We start from the raw sequence: 22,120 nt of genomic DNA, 5'->3' as shown, positions 1-22,120 counted from the left end.
CATTGGATCTTCACCATGCTGCCTATGGTACACATGGTTGAAAATTTCTCTTTTATAGTTCTTCTCCAACTGGGCTTATGAAGACGGGCATACGCCATATAGTGTGTTATGAGGGAAGTTTTGACAAGGGATCTTTTACACGTGCATGCCAATGTGTACACAGGCCCTCGTTTTTTGTCCCATCTCTCCGTGCTGCACCACTGACAAGGAGAAACCACGGTGGAATATATCCTGATAAACTTTCTCTGAAAACATTGGGAGTTAACCCACGACCTCCAGGTTAGCTAGCCAGGGTCTTACTCATTTAGCCATTGTGGCCCCAAGACGAATAAGTAGTTTAAATACCATTTAGGCATTGACGTCGCTGATAGTTGTTGACCAGCAATTCTAGGACAATAAAGAGTGGCTACATAAAATCAATGACTTAATCATTTCGAAATGTGGTACTGCTATGGTAACTGACCTGTCTTATTTTGAAAATGAGTTTATCTTCAACAATGGCAGGAACACCCAACAAGTCATCAATATTCACATGCCAACATACTTCCCAGCCACCCCAAAATCTACAACGCTCCACAATCATTAAATGTCTGAAAGAAAAAAAATTCATGTACATCCCTCCATTATAACATTTCATTTTTAGACCGAGAATGATAAATTTGGAATATACAAATAATACAATCTCACTGCAATAAACAATAGCACATAGTTATGAAAGAACATTTGCTGATTTATTCAGACATTTCCACAAGTATATTCTCAATGGTAATTCTTGTTAGAAGAAAAAAAAATGTCAATTCTTTCATAAATAAGTGTTATTGCTCTACTCAATTACTACAACACAGATCTCCCAAACATCAGAATTAATGTGAAACCCTACTGTATAAACAAATTACCTATCAGTTAGCATAAAAATATCAGCCTTTTCTTCTTTACTTAAAGGAGCATGAGACCAATATATATCTCCTTTCACAAACTCGGCCTTTCGTAGAGTCCCTAATAAACGTTTACCAGCTGCCCTATATGGCGAGTATGGTCGTAAGCCCTGAAAATAAATATCAACCAGTAAGTTAAAATTTACCAGTTCAAAGAATACTGAAATTCAGTAACTGAATTCATTGACTTTAGCAACGGATAGAACTGGTAATTCAACATATTAAGAGGCAAGTCAAATAATTGCTATAAAGAATCTTTCTAGGTAGGATCAAGAACAGAAAGCACAACACTCTACCCCTTTAACCTCCATGCATTGATAAGTAAAGATGGGTGTGTTGCACAGGAGAAAGTATGCTTACTCTTTCTAGAACACCCGATACCACTTCTTATTAAGATTTGAGGAAGTCACATAGCTAACCAATTATGCTGTACTTCTGGTATAGAAACATGTTTTGGGGGTGCTTTTACTACATGCAATTAAATAGAAACTATATTTTCCTGGGATATACTTGGCTGAACATATCAGAATTGAATTCTCTCAATCCTTCGAAAGGTATCAACCGAGCAAACACAAGAAATTCGGACGACAAGGCATCCTTCAACTGAATATGATACTATCTTGACCAATCACCACAGCTGCTCACACCACATTGGTTTTCAGTACTGACAGAACTATGACAGGACACAATTTCATGTCACTCCATTGTTATTCCATTAATTTCGAACAGAAAATCAAGAGCTCTCTCCTTAACCCACCCCCCCCCCCCCCACACCAGTTCGGAAGCTATTTTAATGAGAAAACTTACAATAGCTGGGTTTATAAATCGAGGTAATCTAGTTCTGGCTATTACACCCTCTTCAGATTCAGCTGCCCTGTAAATGTAAATGTATGCACAAATTAAAATCACTCTACTTGGGAATAATGTTACTGATACCGAAAGATGAATGAGTTTTAGTTGTGTTGTATTTATAAAAATAGACCATTTTCTTTATTTGCTCCACAAATCTAAAACTTTGAAACGAGAATTATAATATTTTATTATTTTTTTTAAAATTCCCAGTCCAGCCCCAATTGTACAGATATTTGTTAATTTATGACAAAATGATTCAAATTAGATAACACCCTGTAACTGAAATCTTTTCTGTTAATGAAATTTCAATGCAATTGTAGGAAAATTAAAATTTTTCAAAAACATTATAAGTCAATACTTATAATCATGTTCTTGTTACATACATTGCAAAATGAAAAGTATAATTACCTGCGAATTCCATCAAAAGCCATGCTGACCATATCAATAACACCTCCAGCAGGTTTAGTTAATAAACCTAAAATCCCTTTACCAACACCCTTAAAAAATCCTTCAACACCTTCCTCATTAGCACCTGTAAATATTATATTACATTCAATCATTTGTGAGTGAGAGAGAGAGAGAAATGGGGTTTAACGTCCACTCGACACAAACTTGGTCATTTCGGGACTAACATATGGTTTAATTTTATTTACATAATTCGCTTGCGCGTAGGGCTCTTTAGCAGTGGGAGGAAACCGGAGGACTCGGAGAAAACCCACGAGGTTGGACAGGCGACCCTACTCCTTGCCATGTACAACCGGGGATTCGAAACCACGCCAGTCGACTCAATGGCAGACTTTATGATACAGCGCGCGCACGCTAACCATTCAGCCATCCAACCCCCATTTGTGAGTAAATCAAAATGCATTGAAAAACAAGGACTGGAAAAATCATTATACTCAAATTTATGCATACACTCTTCAATGTAGTGGAGGATTTCTGTGGGGTTTTTTTTCCCCTTGTTATTGAAGAGAACTAAGGAGTGTAAGAAATGTGGTTTATAATGGAATTTGTGATTAGTTGATTGTAAAAAAATTATATGATATTTGTAAGAGTTAGCTATGGAGGTTTTTTGCCATATCTCTCCTCAACCCTGCATACAAATGTGAGAATAAAATGACTCTCATATTGGTAGCTGAGCCCAAAACAGTAAACACAATAAATAAAATATAAGTTTATTTACCTTTAACAGGGTCAAGAATAATGCCGGAGAATCCTACTCCTAATCCTATAACTAGTGATCTAGCTGCTACAACTAAACTAGCTGGTAGATGCTTTGGCTGTTGCTGCATCCTTGCTCTTCTTTTCTGTAAAATCAATAATAAATAAAAAATATGTATCGAAATATATTTACACATTATTTATTAGTTTCTAAAGAATCTTCATTTTAATTTTGGCTGGAATAGTTTCGAAAATTCATTTTTTGATGAGCAATTCTGTGGAAATAACAAATCTTAAGGTAACTGAGAAATTTATTCAGCTTTTTAAAAATAGAATATCTGTATGACTCACTCTTCTGTAATCATCATCGAAAGATAAGACAGCTAAAGCATTTCCAACAGAACCAGTTACCATGGCAACTGAACCAGCAGCTCCACCTGAAAAGTATATGTGGTAAAAATTGACATATTCTTATGTTCATCTAGAAATTATGAATGTGTTTTATTATTTTCAAAAATCTATTGCTGAATGCTTCATCATATCAAAAGTCTCCATAAGATTTCATTTAATGAATTTAATTTAGTCTAAGTCGAAACAGACACATCAATATGACAAAACAGAAATTTGAAGAAATATGAAAATTTAACGACAGAAGTATAAATTGATGGTATGATGTAATGAATAATTTGCTTGAGGATATCCAATGCAAACCAGCTAAAAATATTAAACAAAACCTATGGTATATTCATTTCTTTATCATGCTGTGACATGCAAGTGGTTAAATGATCCATTGGCATTAAGATGTGCTTGACCTTTAGACCATTTTTTTTGGAATATCTGGATACTACTTTGGATGCATTTGGAAATGTCTAATAGCTAACTACTTCAGTTGTACGTATGGCATATTGTATATATAATATCTTATAAAAATACAGGACCAAAGATTTGAGTAAACAGCTTACCAACTGTATTGCCAACTAGACTTTGAACCCCTCGTGCTAAACTTTCAGCAAAATCATCAGAACCTTGAACAGTACCCTAGAATAATGGTGAAAAGACATGTTACTTGATCTTTCTAAAAATAAGTCTGATAATAAATGGATATTGATGAATCTTTCAGTTTGTGTGGTAATTTTGTTTAAGAATTAAAGATAGGTTGCCAGGCAACGAAACATACGCCCACAGCAACTAAGTCGTCCGGGGAGTCAACAAGGGTTGTTGCATACTTTTTTTCTTGTCAGAAATGAAAACGTTTAGAACACACTCAAATCTGATCATGAGTAACAACACATCTGGCTTCTAGTTCTGCCCTATTCTAACATTTAGCATACAAAACATTTAAGACCAATTGCCATAATCATCGGAAGTCGTTGAAAGTCGATAGGCTTCTAATATTAACTTTAGCCTCTAAAGTGTCCACAAGATGGCGGTAATTATCAGAAATCGTTGAAAATCAATAGGATTCTTTGTTTTATGACATAAAACACTGTGTCAGTCAGATATTAACTTTAGCCTCTACAAGATTTTTTCAAAGAGATCAAGGGCCATAACTCTGGCAGTAATTATCGGAAATTGTTGAAAATAAATATACTTCTTTGTCTCATGATCTGAAACACTGTGTATCAATCTAAATTCAATTGGATATTAACTGTAGCCTCTAGAGCATCGACAAGATAGTTTAAAGTGATCAAGGGCCATAACTCAATAGGAAATCGTTGAAAATCAATAGAATTCTTTGTCTCATGACCATAAACAATGTGTACAAATTTAAAGTCAATCGGATATTAACTTTAGTATCTAGAGTGTCCACAAGCAGTTTTGGATGCCAGTCAACAGACCTATGGACCTATGGATGGGGGTGATGAGAATATACACGACCACATGAAAATGTGGGCGTTTAAAAAATGTAGAGTTAATTAAGTGGTTTTACTAATGTTTAGATTGGTTATTACCGGTACATATTGTTGTATTGATTCGACATACATTATATTATACATATATCAACTGTTAATTAAGGTGTTTCACTAATGTTTCGATTGTACAATAGCATGTTTTAGTATTTTGCTTGAAAACGACGAGAGTCATTGTAGAAACATAGCTCAGATTAAAATTACAGTAATTGCTTTCCATACAACTGTTGCGTTTATTTCAAATGAAATAGGTTTTAACGTTCTACTGTTCAGCTCCAACTGGGCGAATGAAGAAGGGCATATGTCATACAGTGTGCTATGAGGGAAATTATGCCTGCAAAGCAGAACTACTGGTACCTTTAATTTGCTCGTACCATTCGAATGACTAGACATTTTGTTTGTCAGATCCTCCATCCTGCACCACTATCAAGGGGAAACCAGGCCAGAAAATTCCAAGGAAATTTCCCAGCTAACACTACTAGCACCCCCGAGACGTCCTGGTGAGCAAGTCAGCGTCTTACTGACTGGAACTTTCAACTTACCAAGAAAGGTTCATAAAAGAAATCTCCAAAACCTTGAGTAAAATCTCTAACTAGACCATATGGATTACCCAATACATCTAAACCCAATATGAGAACATAGGCTTGTTGTAGAGCTTGCTGGGTATAGTGAGACTGTATCTGTGCTAGAAGCTGATCACTGGATAACAATGCACCTTTACGCTGGAAATATGCCATCCTGTAATAAAGGTCACAAATCAAATCATAATGTCATAAATGAAAATCTATTTAGTTAAATGTTAACAAAACAAAAATTGAAGTTTTTGAAATTGAGCAATTACTTTTATTAGGTTTCAAAGCAAATTTTACATAATTCAGGAAGTGTCCAATTTAGCAAAGTATTGCGAAGCCTGAATCTGTCAATGTAGTATCTATTTTTATATCTGAAGACTTCTTGAAAGTCAATTCAGATTTTGTATATAAAATTTAAATTAGCCCCATAGTAAAATTTCATGATATCAAGCACTCCATGTTTTCCAACTTAAATAGTTACCTTAATTCAACTGCTTTCATTTCTGTAAAAGTGGCGCCAACTGAGTTCAGGAAGAAGTCTACTATATCCGATTTCAGACTAGAGGGTTTGGTATTAATTAGATGAGGAGTTCCATTCAATGAAAAACTAACATGTAACTAAAATATAATATAAAATAACAAATGAAGAAACAGTGTTCCTGACAATAGAATTTCAGGAACATACACAATAAAAAGTGTATGTTTTAAACACACAGTGGTCCAAAAATTATTCATATCCATAAACACTTATGGAATTTATGGCCATCTAAAGTTCACAATACTTTCTATTAATTTCATTCTGTCATTTTGTTTTTTCTTAGATCATAGTCATGCCTATTCCATTTCAATTCATAAACACCAACCTTTAGACGACATTCAACCTTTTTTTTAACCATTTAGATTACTCTCTATAGAACACTTTAAAGACCCTTCTAGCTGGGACATTAAAACATAAGACCAATCAATATTCAGAAGGTTATTAATTTTTTTTGACACAATAATTAAAACAAAACATCTGTTTACCTTCAATGGAGAAAGATGTAGATATTCATAATATGTTCTATGTGGTCTTGTGGATAGCTGAAATAAAATGTTAAGAATGTGAAATATAATATTACAACATATATAATGGGACAAACTTATTGTCATGTGTCTTTACTAATAGCTGAATTTAGATAGCGGTATATAATGTCTCCGCATTTGGTCCAGTACTCTTACCAGATAACTAACGTGAAAGTATGAAAAATTGCTTGCTTACCATGACAGAGGCTACCTCTTGTAGTGATCTTTGAGCTAGTAATAAATCAGAATTCAGCTGGGTACTCTAAAATAACAAAGCAAACAAAATCAAAATATACATTCTATAAAATTTCCCTTGCATTATTGTATGTTACTAGTTTCTCAAATTTCTATATTTCGGCTGCCCTTATCGACAGACATCCAACATATTACATTAGGACTTCCAATGCTTGCATGGAAGATGTTTCTTATCTGAAGCAGAACTATATCAGTGCTGGTTTTCCATGTGGGCGATGTTTTCTAATTTGACAAAAACTAGAGACTCCTTACCTCCTCTTCTACTTTTTGCAGTTGAGCAAAAACATCATAAACTGACAACATAAAGCCTTTATCTATTCTAATGTTAAACTCTTGAACCAAAATCTTCATGTACCTACAGCATAAAACATATTCTCATTACTAATAAACCATTTAAGGGAAGGAAAAAATCATGAGTATTGTTTTTATTAATATTGGCAAGAATTAATACTTCTTATCTGAACCAGAAAAAAAAACATAGAACAGAATTAAAGGATTATGTGAACAAATTATTTTAAAGATACATTATGGGAGATTTGGTAACGAGTTGGCAGTTCTCACTATCATAGTTAAAAGCTAGATAATGTAAAGGCAATTTGCTGAAAATTTCATTCAAATTGATCAACTATGAACCGAGAACTAAGCGGTTGAAATTTCCGGCTAGCCTCGATCATCATTACTAAAAGTCAGTACGATAAACAGCATAGTCTTGATTATCTATTTAATCGTTAAATCGTGAAGGAAAGTTATGCAGTAAATCAGCTCACAATGCCATCTAGAGTTGATTATGGTCTTGGATAGGTTAATCAATGTTTAATTAATAATTTAGATAACATTTCAGGCCTAAAGAAAGACCTGCAATAGACAGATTTAGCTCTTGCATAATGTATGTTTAATGTAACATTCCTTCTTTATTACTAATTAGCCTGGTTGGTGCAGACTGTATGATAGGACTTTCAACCCCATATCATTTCACTGAATCTAACTGGGGGTTTTTGTCATCCAACAGTTCCTGAGTTTCATTTCATTTTCAATACTGTGATATTTGTAACTAACTTCTAATTATCTAGGAAATGATAAGAAACACACCTGATTGTATCCACTTGTTTTTCAGGTACTGATCGTCTCATTATACCAACTTCTATAAAAGGTTTAGGACCTGTTTTTTTCATGATATATGGTGGTAAAGGTGATGGATAAAGAACAGTAGGAAAATATGCATCAGATAACTGATTATCTATCTGAAATCATATTTTAAAAATCAACTCATTATCTATCTGAAATTATATTTTTAAAATCAAATATACGTGTCATGTTCATGTAGCAGATATGGCAATGAAAATGTTTTTAATCCATTTTTGTACAAATGGTAAGTCTAGGGGGAGAGAGAGAGAAATGGGCCCCCCCCCTCCCCGTCAGTCTAAGGATATGTGATGAATGGTTGCTTGAACTACATTAATGTACCTGTAATCTTTGTATTTTAGCGTGTACAGCTTGATGATGTTCTGATTGTCGATACTGTAACCATACACCAGGATTATATGTTCGTCTTAATGATCCCATAAATGGTTTTGACATCTGCATCTTGACTAAATCAGCCTAAAATATGAGCAAGATTTAAAATACTGCTAAATTAACTGTTTCAATTTACACATTAATTTTTTTATGATGTTTCATTTAAAATGACAGATTAGTAAATTTCTGTGTTGATGGATTTTATTGCTAGGTATTCAGAACTGACAAAATTTAAGCAGAACAATTCATTTAACCATGACTGAAGTGGTATTTTTTACCTCTATTTGATCTTGCAAACTTGCCATAACCTGTTGATTTTTCCACTGGTCCTCCAACCATGTCGCTAATTCGATACTCAACATCTTCCATCGACCGTTAACCTCAACTTCCCACATTGCGGGACTCGAACATATGCCTAATAATGCCACCTCGTCATAATTACCATTAATTATAGATACCAGCAGTCCATCGAATGAAGCAAATAAAACCATGGATGTTTGTTCACCTTCATTCATCTGTTTAAAGAAATAAATTGTTCATAGATTTTTGTATTTTTACATATATATATATATGACTACCCTGGCTGTACTATTTTCCTGCACCAACTGGGCTAATGGGGAATTTTGCCCCGACAGTGTTGTTTCCTCCTACTCTTTATCATTAAATTCCAACTGTCAAGTTTCTTTTATGTGCAAATCACCTAGTACACAGGTGGACCTCGGTTTTCCATACAATCTGAACAAATAGACATTTTTCTTTACTAATAAATTAGCATGTGGATTAGGGTAAGGATTACCTACCCCTAGAACTAACTACTTAGATGTATAACTAATAAGTGTGTGGGGATTTCCAACCTCCCGAACTAGCCTGATAAAAGACTCTTTTCCAATTTTGTTAATTCTGTGAATACCTCAAACTAAGTGGATGTCTGTTACATCAGGTTGTTAATAAAAAATACTGGTCTTTCACAAAAATACCTGCAGCTTACAAGGATCCAATATCGACTAGTTCTTTACTTATTCGATTTTGAGAAATGAAATGGGGTTTAATGTCCTACTGTTCTGCTCCGACTGGGCTATTGAAGGCAGTCGATTTTGGCAATATTATCGAAATAAATTTGCAGATTACTTAGAATTTTATACATTTCTAAGGTCTTATTCAAGCAAAGTGAAACTAAAATAGTTTAAGAATGCTGCTTTTTCACTGGCTAGATTTATGCTATGCTTTTAGTGCCCAGGCAATGTTAGTATTCTTCAAACATTTTGGTTTAACTTACAAATTTTCATGAATAGGGCCCCAGGAGATGTTTCAAAATTACAAAAAGGAAAGAAGCCATGCAAAAATTACTCAAATGAATAGAACTCTCATTTAAAAAACATAAAAATTATGATCAATTATTTTAATATATACCGGTATATATATATATATTTCATTAAAACTTTTCCTCCCCTTGTCCTCTCTGACAATTTCTATAAAAACATGTGCAGGGGAAAAAGCAGATAATATAACAAATTGTCTGTCTGAGATTTTGGCAAGGAAAAGAAGCAGATGGTGTTTTGGATATAAAAACATTCATACAAAATTGTAAATATTATGGTACATATCGCCAGCAACGAGAATGAGAAGTGGAAATATGGTGTATATATAAGTTCCATCGAATTTTGAAAGTTTAAAGACCAACATAATTTCAATCATAATCTCATTACAGGAAAGTCTTTCCATGATGTCAGCTTTATCTCTTCCAATGGTACAAATTCCTACTGACACAGTATATCTTAATGACTACAGATTATCAAGTCAACTATACTTGTCTCTCAAAACAGTTTACATGTATATGTCACTTACAGGCTGAAAGTGATTTGCTCAGCTGAGAGAGAACTGTGGTCTAACTCAACACAAACAAGGCTATTTCAATAATTAACTTTAACACAGAGCTCTTTAGCAGCGTGAGGATACTGATGAACTATAGTGTGTTCAAGCAAAAAGTCTCAAGTGTAGCTGTAAATATTAACTGCTATATGTTATGTCTTACATAAAGGTAAGGTTTTCGTTGTTCACCCGAGTCACTCGAGTCGACACCAGACCGTTCGCGTTTTGAATCGAGTTGGTCACATGACTGACTCGAGTCGCATCACGTGACTAACCCATTTACTCCCCGTTGAGCGGAGAGTAAAAGGGTTTGTCACGTGACAAAATGGCGTCCTATACGCAAAAAAGCCTGTCTCTCGATCACATACTGACGTCGTAACTGTTTTGATGTCATGTGACTACTCGGACCGTTCGGGATGTTTCACCCGGGTAAACTCGGCAATGGAGTCGACTCGAGTGACGAGAGTAAACGACAAAAACCTTACCAAAAGGTGCAAGTTATTGAATGTATAAAGCTGCTGTTTTATATAAAAAGTGGAAGCTACTGAATGTGTAAAGCTGCTATATCATATACATGTATAACTTTAGAAGTGGGAGCTGGAGCTATTGAATACAAGCCACCCAAAATAAAAAGATGACACATTAATTAATTGCACATTTATCTTTTTCAAAAGTATTGAGTAACCAACTGATTATCTATGCTTAGTCTAAGCAAAAAATGTTCACGCTCAAACTTAGTCAGGTTTTGAAGAAAGTGGTAGTGAAACTATACACTAAGTTTCATCACTCTCCATCAGTTAGAATTAAAGTTATCTTGTCCCAAAGCATTGACCAATAAATATTGCTTAGCTCTGCTTAGCTTTAATGGGAAATATTAATCACTGAACTCAATCAAGACATTCACCTAATGAATATCTATACCTCAATTAAAAACAGTGTTGTTATGTTCCGAAGTCTTGACCAATCAAATCACTTATCGCTACTTAGTCTAAGCAGAAAATTCTCATCATCCAACTTAGTCAATGTATATCGCTCTCGCCCAATTAGAACCAAAGTTATTGTGTTCCAAAGTCTCAACCAATCAAATTGCTTATCTCTGCTTAGCCTTTGTGGAAAATGTGCATGATCGAACTCTGTCAAGGCATTCTCCTGATAGATACCTACACAAATTTTGAACATTCTACCTCAATTAGAAGGAGAGTTACTGTGTTCCAAAGTCTCGACCAATCAGATTGAAGTATCTACTTTGCCTAAGCAGAAAATGCTCAGCATCTCCATCAAGGCATTCACCTACACCAAGTTTGAACATTCTATCTCAGTTAGAAGTTAATGTGTCCCAAAGAGTGTGACAAACAGACAGACAGTTGGACAGACAGTGTCCCAAAGAGTGTGACGGACAGACAGACGGACAGTTGGACTGACCCATTTTAATAGTCTTCGAAAAGTGGGGGACAATAATAAAAGTGAAGAAAAAAACATAAATACAACATTTAAATAATAGATTATCAACTTGATAATCTAGGTACGCAAAAGATATTTTTATTTACAATAACCATGATTATCACATGGGGAAGAAAATATAAACTGAAACAAGCCAACAGTGAGGCTGATGTCCCCCGCCAAAATACCAAAATAAATAGATGACACATTAATTTATCGCACATTTATTTTTTTTAAAGTATCAAGCAATCAAACTGATTATCAACTATACACTTAAGTTTCATCACTCTCTATCAAAGTTATCTTGTCCTAAAGCATCAACCAACAAGGCATTGACCTAATCAACACATACACCAAGTTTGAACATTCTAGCTCAATTAGGAAGAGAGTTATCGTGCCCCATAGTATCAACCAATCAAATTGCTTATCTCTGCTTACCCTAAGCGGAAAATGCTCATCTAATCAAATTGCTTATCTCTGCTTACCCTAAGCGGAAAATGCTCATCTTCCAACTCCATCAAGGCATTGACCTAATCAACACATACACCAAGTTTGAACATTCTAGCTCAATTAGGAAGAGAGTTATCGTGCCCCAAAGTATCAACCAATCAAATTGCTTATCTCTGCTTACCCTAAGCGGAAAATGCTCATCTTCGAACTCCATCAAGGCATTGGCCTAATAAACACATACACCAAGTTTGAACATTCTAGCTCAATTAAAAGTTATCGTGTCCCAAAGCATCAACCAATCAAATTGCTTATCTCTGCTTACCCTAAGCGGAAAATGCTCATCTTCGAACTCCATCAAGGCATTGACCTAATCAACACATACACCAAGTTTGAACATTCTAGCCCAATTAGGAAGAGAGTTATCGTGTCCCAAAGCATCAACCAATCAAATTGCTTATCTCTGCTTACCCTAAGCAGAAAATGCTCATCTTCGAACTCCATCAAGGCATTGACCTAATAAACACATACACCAAGTTTGAACATTCTAGCTCAATTAGGAAGAGAGTTATTGTGTCCCAAAAAGTGTGACGGACAGACAGACGGACAGACAGACAGACGGACAGACAGACGGACGAACCCATTTTAATAGTCCCCTGCTTTCTTCGAAAGGCGGGGGACAAATATGTCTTTCAAGGCTTGGATGAATAATCACATAGTCTTTCATAATAAGTATCCAGATTCATCAATATGTATATTAAGGTAGGACCCGCTCTATTGACTTAACCAGAATAGTTTAAACAATAATGTCAATATGTACAGCTTCCCTTAGAACAAGAACATGATTAAGCTTATTTTATTTAAGAATTTTTTCCCTAACACACAGACTCGATGAATGACAAAGACTTAACCCTGGTGACCACTTCTTATAAATGTTTTATACATAAAGCAAATGTCAAAGTTATCTAATAAAATTATTGGGAAAACTTGGCACTTGTCTTCGGATTTTGAGAAGTCTGGATTTATTATTCAAGCTGGACTACGTAACTCAAAGACCGACCTAAAGAGTACAAGTTAGACCATTCGGACTATTCAACAATCGATTATTGTTGATAAAAGGCTGGATTGATTAGGTAATTAAGTGATCAACATATGTATCGTGTTATACAGTCTATACATAATCTGCCTTAATTGATTGACTTAATCCTTTGTCGGACTATTCATCAATGCAATCTGCAAAAGAAGTCGCTGTTTCTCCTTTGTTGGACTATTTATCAATCCAATAAGATTCATTAAAAACTTAATCCATGTAATTACCCCATGATTTCTCCATTGTCAGACATTTTAATCTCCTCGATGTCAGCCGACAACATGCAGAGACTAGTCATAGATGCCACATATCCTAATAATATATGGATAGTTATTACAAATCTACCAAGCGTTAATGTGACAATGCTGACTTGTTAAGGTGATACAGTAAATAGAGCGGGCCCCCTAGTGTATTTAACTACAAATGAAAGGTCTATATTATTAGTATTATTATTAAAGTACATTTTATTTTTTACAAACTATTAAATTTCAAATCCAATTAAACTATGCAACATAAAAATATAAAAATTCAAATTCAACATAATAAACTCAAATAAGAAATTTCAGAAATATTTCACTCATTTTTTTGTAATTCAGGGTACTATAGATAACTTGAAACTTGAAATTTTCTCAATTTTAATTCTATATGATTGCTTATATAAATATTTTTAAAAATTAAATATTTTTGACATTTTAGTAATTATCTAAAAGCTTATAATGTATTTTTGCCATTCATAAATTATCTAGAAGATTTTTTTTTCAATTTGCTTCTGATGCAAGTGGATGGAGTGCTTAAATATCAGTCAACCTGCATGCCATAATAGTAAAATTTCAAAGAATTTAACTTTAAAACATGATAAATACAGTTACCGGTGACTGTAAATTAATAGTTTTTATGTGTAAAATATATACAAAATTAATATAGGCAGAAATTGTAATATTTTTGGAGAAAAAGAAATATCTTGCTAATCTGAAATTCTGAATAGATACTCATTTCAATAAAACATATAATTAACTAAAGTAATCAAGGCACATATTGCCCTAAGTGAACGATAGTATTTATATTAAATTTGTGAATTTCGATTAAAGCTAAATTTAGGTTTTCTGTTACAATAATTTACATAAAGTGAAAGATTTTCTGAATTATTCCTTAATACAGCAAAAAAGAATGCAAATTATATATATGAAATGCCAAATAGGACAGGATCAAAAATTAAAGGTGAAAGGTTACCTGTATGATCCCTTTCCTACAATGAAGGTCAATGCTCTGGACATTTGCCTAGAGATAGAGGATACTCATTTAATTCAAGCAGCATTTTGAATTCCCATCCAATCTAAATAGTTTTCATGCAGTAGAAGATTGTTATGCTTACTATCTAGAACACCTACCACCAATTATAATCAGATCTACATCTGTATTTATCACATCTGAATCGGATGTCAATTAAAAGTTCACATTTAAATGTGAATTTATTAAAGGACAATGTTGATGTCCACCAATTTGAAATACTGGTTGAACACATTCCAAAATTAAATTTAACATAGAGATCTTTGCTACAGATTCTTCAAATTGTTGGACCAAATGCAGCAAAGTTCTCTGTTAAAATTATATTTGGAATGTGTCTCTGCAGGGGTTGAAAGACATGTGATATGAAGACAACTATCTAGGGTCTTATTCCTGAAAACTCAAAGGTTTTAAGACTGCAGCCTTTTTTAATGGCTATAGCTAAATGTTGTACCAAGATTCTAATCCATAACCAGTGAAAAGGTCACATCCTTCAAATGTTTTGGTTTAAAGGCACCATTTGGGCTTTATGTCCACTCATCTCAACTAAGTTATTAAAGGACTAATAACTCCAGTAAAAGTATGGATAATCCTAACTTAACAAGATTATATACAGGACTAAATACTGCTTATTGACATGCAAACATATGAGCCCTCAATTTGATAGATGCCTTGAATAGAGGATATTAAAAATTGACATTTATGCTTATACACCCTAAAAACATTCCTTGTTAAAGCAAAGCATTAAAAAAGGGTGCTTAACTTTACTCAATAAATATAAATACATGTAAGGAAAATAAGAGTTCTAGAAATTTTAATTCAAAACAGCCTAGAATACCAATCTGATCCAAATACCAATCAATATTTCGTTTCGTTTTTTTATACTTTTGATCGTCTACACTACATGAAGCTCGCGAAAGGTGTCATATGAGCGACTTTTGACCTTATGATACCAGACATTGATTAATCAATCAACGTTGACATTTCTAGTGGTTCATGCCAAAAACTTGCCTTAACAGGCAGTTTCATTGGCTAATCCCTCACATCATCCAGAATATATAACAACTCTTCCAGATCCTAGTGTAGTAAAGACAAGTAAAACGAAAGTTTGAGCTATAAAAAACGAAACGAAATAAGGTCTGTGTTTTAATCAGATTGCCTAGAATACAATCCTTTAGACCATTTCGAGGCATTTAGTAAGTGAACATAAGCCACACATAATAACACACACTTAACTTATGGAAGAACAATTACTGATTTTTACTAATTCATATGAGTGACGTTCCAGTGCATATTCACTCATATGTTTTAAAGCATGTCACTCAAATTAGTAACTGTTCTTCTAGAAGTGTAGCAATAAAGTGTATTAATCCTTTAGCAGTTGGTACATGAAAATATTGACTACCGTAGTTCCTGGAAGAAAATCAGAGAGTCAATTTTAGACAGTCCAAGAGCTAAAGGCTTAACCTAGAATCAGTTTTTTTCTGAAGCAGAACTGATCAGATTAGATTGTTAATTATACCAACCTTTCTAACAGCTTTGGCTATTCTTTCATCTTGAAGAAATAATAAAATTCTTTGTTGACCCTCTAGATATGAAACCCAGTATATGACCATTTTATCTGTTCGAGTTCGCCCAGCTAATGATTTCTCCATCTTTCGACCAAACAGGCCATCTGTTTCGTCACTTTCATCTATAAAAATAAACCAAACCATCTGATTTTAGTTTTAAGCAATTTTAAATAAATTTAGCACAGAATATCTACATTTTCAACAACAGAAATATTGTAAAAATACCAAACAAATATTTCTTTGACAGTTGTGATCCTAGCTTCATAATCTAAATCTTACATAATGCATCTTTAAAAAATATATCCAAATAAGAGAAATACATTTGTAAGCGAAAAACACATTTGTAAGCAAAAAACACATTTGTAAGCGAAAAACAAGTAAAAATATTTTTTATGCAAGACATATGTGAGAGTGTACCCATTCTTTCACTCTGTTTTAAATGGACAAATTTTTAAAAAATAAATGTTATTAAACTGATACGATGATAAAGCAGTGGTTGTAAGAATATGACAGTTATCACCTTCTGGACTGCTTTCCATTGTATTCTCCCTACCAGAATCAGGTATATCTACAGAACCAGATTTCTTCATTGATTGTACCTCAAGCCTAACTTCACCAAAACCATCCTACAAAAAACCCAAACACATATAATGACAGATTTTAGATAGTTCTCCGAACAATCACAGCAAATGGTCTGTAACTCATTGATCTTTTTTTTTTTTTTTTCTCGCATATTCAAAATAACATTATTAATCCGCACTGAAACACTATGGCTCCTTAAAACTAAGTCTTGATTGCTAAGATAATATGATTTACATACCTTTAAATTACATTTCATAACTTCATTAAAATATAATTGAATTGATTGTGGGGGAATGTTTAAAATTGATGAAAGTAATACTTGATGGGGTTGTCAAATAACTATCTTGCATCACCCTTAGAAAAATCACTGTGAATTATGACATACTCTATTAATAAAGGCTGGATAACTGGGTCTCTTTCTTCCATAAACATTCCACATCAATGTTCTTTCTGCCACTGGTTCATCCCATGTATATAACACACTTTGATTGGCTGATAATAATGTCACCTGACTTTGATTTCTAGGATTAAAACAAGTTTAAATTAATGAATCTCACAATAATAATCAAATATAAAAAATTAACTAACTTCAACAAGCCAACAGTGAGGCTGATGTCCCCCGCCGAAATCCTCAAATAAATAGATGACACATATTAAAGATACATTATGGGAGATTTTAATAGAGAGTTGGCCATTCTTGCTATAACAGTTCAAAAATAGATGATGAAAGAAGAATATATTGAAAATTTCAGTCAAATTACTTTATTCTGAACAAAGTTATCACTATTGTAATTTTTGACTAGAAATAGGAGTCAAATCTCTCTTCACCATCTCCGAGAATGGACGATCGTGTGATTGACAGGCATTAACTCCACCTACATAATCTCGATTATTAAGTAACGTTTTCAATGGTTGTGGTTTGAGACGGGGTTGCAATTCAATTCCTATCACATTTATTTTTACTACAAATTAAAAATAAGACTTTTAATATATAGATAAGAAGCGAAAGTTTGAAAGGAATGGACCAAATCAATGAGGCATAATTATAGCCGACTTCTTGTTAGCCTGCGTGCACTCTTGTACTGTAACTGGTAGGTCTACGTAACTCCCAAACAGTGATCCAATGGAGCTGCAATTAAACTGGGGTGATGTTAGCTGCGATGTTTATCAATTTCTATAATTTTTCTGTAAACGCAAGTGACATCCAAACTCTCATTTTAACCACAACTAAACATAATATCAAGGCCGTATCTATTGAACTTTCAATCAAATTGACCGACATGCGGACTCGCTCAACAGCGGCCTCGCTTCGTACAATCTATCATTTAGCCTCAATCTAAAATTATTTCCGGGAGTATGATGTCAACGTTATGGTTAATTTCCGCTTACAACGCCATTTAAAAATTTAATCAATCAACGAAATCCTGTTTAAATCCAGTCGAATCCAAGCCATCCGTGGGTCTACAGAGTTGATTTTGTTCTTGTTGCGTAAATAAAGATCTAATTTATAATTTCTATGACATCTGAAGCCCAAATAAAGACTTGCAATAATCAGATTTAGCTCTTGCATAATGTATGTTAAATTAATCGCACTCTATTTTTTTTTTTCAAAAGTATCAAGCAATCAAACTGATTATCAATTTACACTAAGTTTCATCACTCTCTATCAGATAGAATCAAAGTTATCTTGTCCCAAGGCATCGACTAAGGAAATTGCTTATCTCTGCTTAGCTTTAGCTCGATATGTTAATCATTGAACTCAGTCAAGACGTACATCTACATCAAGTTTAAACATACTACCTCAATTAGAAGCAGAGTTGTTATGTTCCAAAGTCTTGACCAAGTTTCATCACTGTCATTTAATTGGAACTAAAGTTATCGTGTTCCAAAGCATCAACCAATCTAATTGCTTATCTCTACTTACTCTAAGCAGAAAATGCTCATCTTCACACTCCATCAAGGCATTGACCTCTAATAAACACCTACCCCAAGTTTGAACATTCTAGCTCAATTAGAAGGAGAGTTATTGTGTTCCAAAGTCTCGGCCAATCAAATTGCTTATCGCTCTGCTTACCCTAAGCAGAAAATGCTCATTATCGAACTTAGTCAAGGTATTGATGTAATGAAACTATACACCAAGTTTCATCACTCTCACTTAATTAGAACTAAAGTTATCGTGTCCCAAAGCATCAACCAATCAAATTGCTTATCCCTGCTTACCCATAAGCAGAAAATGCTCATCTTCGAACTCCCACATGGCATTGACCTAATAAACACCTACACCAAGTTTGAACATTCTAGGTCAATAAGAAGGAGAATTATTGTGTCCCAAAAAGTGTGACGGACAGACAGACGGACGGACAGACAGACGGACAGACAGACAGACGGACAAACCCATTTTAATAGTCCCCTGCTTTCTTCGAAAGGCGGGGGACAAATATCATCCATCAGGCAAAATCTCATTAAGATAAATAATATTTCTATCTCTGTTAATACTTTTCTTAATTCAATCCTATTGATCGAAACCATGCTACTTGACTCAATGAAAGACCTTATGATCTAAAGCCGTTGTTTTATACACTCGACCACCCAACAGTCTTATATCACACATCTGAAATTGTGCATATAGTAGTGGATGTATACGGTTGACCACTTCTGTTATACTGTGTGTGTTTAAATAGAGCATTAAAATAATAAAAGAAACATACTTTTGATGAACTTTAATAAAGACGTCTTCGCATAAATTATGAATAGAAACTGGAGCATCACCACGCTCGTAATCACGGAATGTAATCGATATCGGTGAATCAGTTCCTCCCACAACTTCTACACATATCGCCGACTGAAAAATATAAACAATTATTTTTTCAGCATAGAATTTAAATGAAATTAGTTCAAATGGATCCGAGTGGACAAAAATTGAACCAGTGAATATTTAATCAGACCAGTGAAAAACTATTTCAGCCAAAGTAAATAAGCCCAGAATTCAATTCACCCTGGGTCATAAGTACTTTTCAAATCAATCTATTTCACATAAAAATTTCTCTTTATCAAAATTTATAAACTCCAATACACATAATACACAGGACTGTGCTTTAAAGGTGAAATCACAGATATACTTTAATAAATAAAACTAATTTATTCTTGCAAAACTTAATCATAGTCCTGTACAAATATATACTGTTCTATGGTACTCTTTTGAAGACAAAACTTTTAGTTGACGTGTACTATTAGCCACATCTCACGTGCACATCTCTAGATAAACATATTTATCTAGATAAAGTTATAGAAGTAAGTGATTCTCGCGACTCCACCATTTCCGAATAGCTCAATGTTTTCATTTCACATTATCTGAAAGGTAAATAGGCTGTATCGTCTCATGTTGGCATTAGATTTATCTACTTAAACACCCTTTTATTTACGATGTTCTGTGGAATCTGTGACTGCCCCTTTAAATTTATGGCTGAAATAATTTTAAGGTTTGCAAAATACAAGGAGTATTTAGGACTCACCCCCTGGTCCATACGTAGTACGGTATTATGAGGTTTTTTAATTGGGAAATGCTGTGACGTCACTGTACTGTTCTCATATTTAACAAACATTGTATATGAATCAGTTACTGGCCAAAATGGTAGGTACTGAAAAAAACAACAACACATATTTAAACATGAAATGAATTATGATGCTGTTCAGGCAATATTCTCCACCTTGACCCTAGAAAACAAATTAAATAGCCATATGTTAGTGTCACTCGCCTACTCATGCCTTTAAACATTAGATCACTCTGCCACCATCCCTTCACGTTTTAGATCACACGGCCACAACCCCTACATGCATTAGATCTTGCATACCTTCATGGATTAAATCACTCGGCCACCCATCCCTTATGTATTAGATCACTCATTCCTTCATACATTAGACCACTTGGTCACCCAATGCAACTCAAAACCTACAAATGTACCTGAGTCGTGTTAATGTCAAACCATAAATCAGCTGCTTCATTTTCCTCCATAAAACGTAATTTTCTACTGCTACAATTGACTACGAGAAAGAATGGTAATATTGTAACTATCTTCGTTAGTTGTAACTGTGACATCTGACTTTGTACCATAAACTGAAATATAAACAAGAAGATTCAGTCATTAACATCCTGTAACCTTCTATACCAAAAACTAAGCCAAATTTCTAATTAGCAAATGACCCATTACGGACAGAGAGAAGGTTGGATGGAACCTATTTTAATATACCTCCCTTAACTTCATTTGACACAGGATAATAATCTATTATTTCTCAAGTCTGTTGTACATGGCTCTGGATTAGTAAAATATCATTATTTATATAGCACTTAATTTCCAGAGAATTCTTACACATCCAGATATTACAAGTCATGATTAAATAAGGATGTTTTCAGATTGGATTTAAAAAATGATGTAGAATTTGCTTGGTATTGGTAGTTTATTCTAGAGTATAGGTGCACAGACTGGAACAGAGAGATAGAGAGAAATAGAGTTTAACTTCCACTCAACACAAACTAGGTCATTTCGGGACTAACATATGGTTCAATTTTTTTTCAATAATTCCCTTGCACATAGGGGTCTTTAGCATTGGGAGGAAACCGGAAGACCCGGAGAAAAACCATGAGGCACAGACTGGAACAGATATCTGGTCTGTGGTATTTCAGAAAAAGGTTTATCATAAGTTCTTATAATCCGCTGCGACTGCTTTTAAGGAGATCTTTTATTATCGCATAACCTTGCTGCAAAAAGAAAAGTTTTAAAACATGTAAACATACCATGTGTTTTCTGCCTCGTTCTTTATCATGACAAACAATAACACCACAACTACCAACTGTATCCATGGAGAATGATTGGGACCAACGTGAATCGTACAGTCTTAGTTTTGCCTAAAATCAAAATTCAGAAATCCAAAAATGTTTAAATTCAACAAGGTACATCATAATATTAGTACACATAGAAAATTTAAAGAATATTTTCTACATCTTGAGTCCGGAACAGAACTGTGAGATAGAATATGATAGAAATGGATGTCTCGTCCACACAATACTTAAGTTATTTTGAGACTAACATGTTATTTCTATCTATGTGGTGCAATGCCAAGGAGGAGTATTTTGCCAGTACAGCAATATGTTATCTACTGTTCATCGAATGCTCAGGCACAAGCACTTTAATTTTAAATAATCAGTCTAGGGTTGTTTTGAATATGATATTATGTAAAATTAATTTTAGTGATGAAAGTGATATATAAGGAAAGGCCTGTGGACCTTATTAACAATAACCCTGTTTCTCTAACCACCTTTATTTTGAATGGACAGTTCCTATTTTCAGTGCATATAATATCTACAATAACAGTTGATAGGATAGGAATATCAAGTTTAACATCTTATCAACACAATATACAATTCCTAAAACCAAGAATTCTTTAACTAGCACAACAATTTGTTCCAATCTGTAACTAGACTTACTTTCATTATCAATCCTGCACATGCGACCCCCTGATGGAAAATCCAATGAATCTTCTCCATCCATGCTAAGATTTGAACCCTGGGATATTCTAG

At 34.0% G+C, this 22,120-nt stretch overlaps 1 protein-coding gene across 2 annotated transcripts in view; it reads right to left on the bottom strand.

Annotated features, from left to right (window-relative positions):
* The window catches only part of LOC126811711 (intermembrane lipid transfer protein Vps13), a 29,614-nt gene that overhangs the window by 2,745 nt on the left and 4,749 nt on the right, over nt 1-22,120 (bottom strand). The window contains exons 9-31 of one of the 2 annotated variants that reach the window (XM_050537571.2): nt 21,338-21,448; nt 20,507-20,659; nt 20,058-20,183; nt 19,254-19,387; nt 16,931-17,066; nt 16,484-16,589; nt 15,919-16,085; nt 14,339-14,386; nt 8,541-8,777; nt 8,212-8,346; nt 7,837-7,988; nt 7,000-7,102; nt 6,689-6,754; nt 6,454-6,510; nt 5,912-6,048; nt 5,401-5,596; nt 3,911-3,986; nt 3,300-3,385; nt 2,971-3,094; nt 2,196-2,319; nt 1,743-1,809; nt 897-1,045; nt 464-590 (exon numbers count right to left, since the gene is read on the bottom strand). In XM_050537571.2, coding sequence (XP_050393528.1) covers nt 464-590; nt 897-1,045; nt 1,743-1,809; nt 2,196-2,319; nt 2,971-3,094; nt 3,300-3,385; nt 3,911-3,986; nt 5,401-5,596; nt 5,912-6,048; nt 6,454-6,510; nt 6,689-6,754; nt 7,000-7,102; nt 7,837-7,988; nt 8,212-8,346; nt 8,541-8,777; nt 14,339-14,386; nt 15,919-16,085; nt 16,484-16,589; nt 16,931-17,066; nt 19,254-19,387; nt 20,058-20,183; nt 20,507-20,659; nt 21,338-21,448 — 2,817 coding nt within the window. Of the gene's footprint in view, nt 1-463; nt 591-896; nt 1,046-1,742; nt 1,810-2,195; nt 2,320-2,970; nt 3,095-3,299; nt 3,386-3,910; nt 3,987-5,400; nt 5,597-5,911; nt 6,049-6,453; nt 6,511-6,688; nt 6,755-6,999; nt 7,103-7,836; nt 7,989-8,211; nt 8,347-8,540; nt 9,435-14,338; nt 14,387-15,918; nt 16,086-16,483; nt 16,590-16,930; nt 17,067-19,253; nt 19,388-20,057; nt 20,184-20,506; nt 20,660-21,337; nt 21,449-22,120 lie in introns of those variants that run through there. The other variant, XM_050537572.2, reaches the window with a different exon arrangement.

Source organism: Patella vulgata, chromosome 2 (assembly GCF_932274485.2).
Source record: "Patella vulgata chromosome 2, xgPatVulg1.2, whole genome shotgun sequence".
NCBI classification, from domain to species: domain Eukaryota; kingdom Metazoa; phylum Mollusca; class Gastropoda; family Patellidae; genus Patella; species Patella vulgata.
The sequence above is the reverse complement of the archived record's forward strand: the minus strand, read 5'-3'. Positions and strand labels throughout refer to the sequence as shown.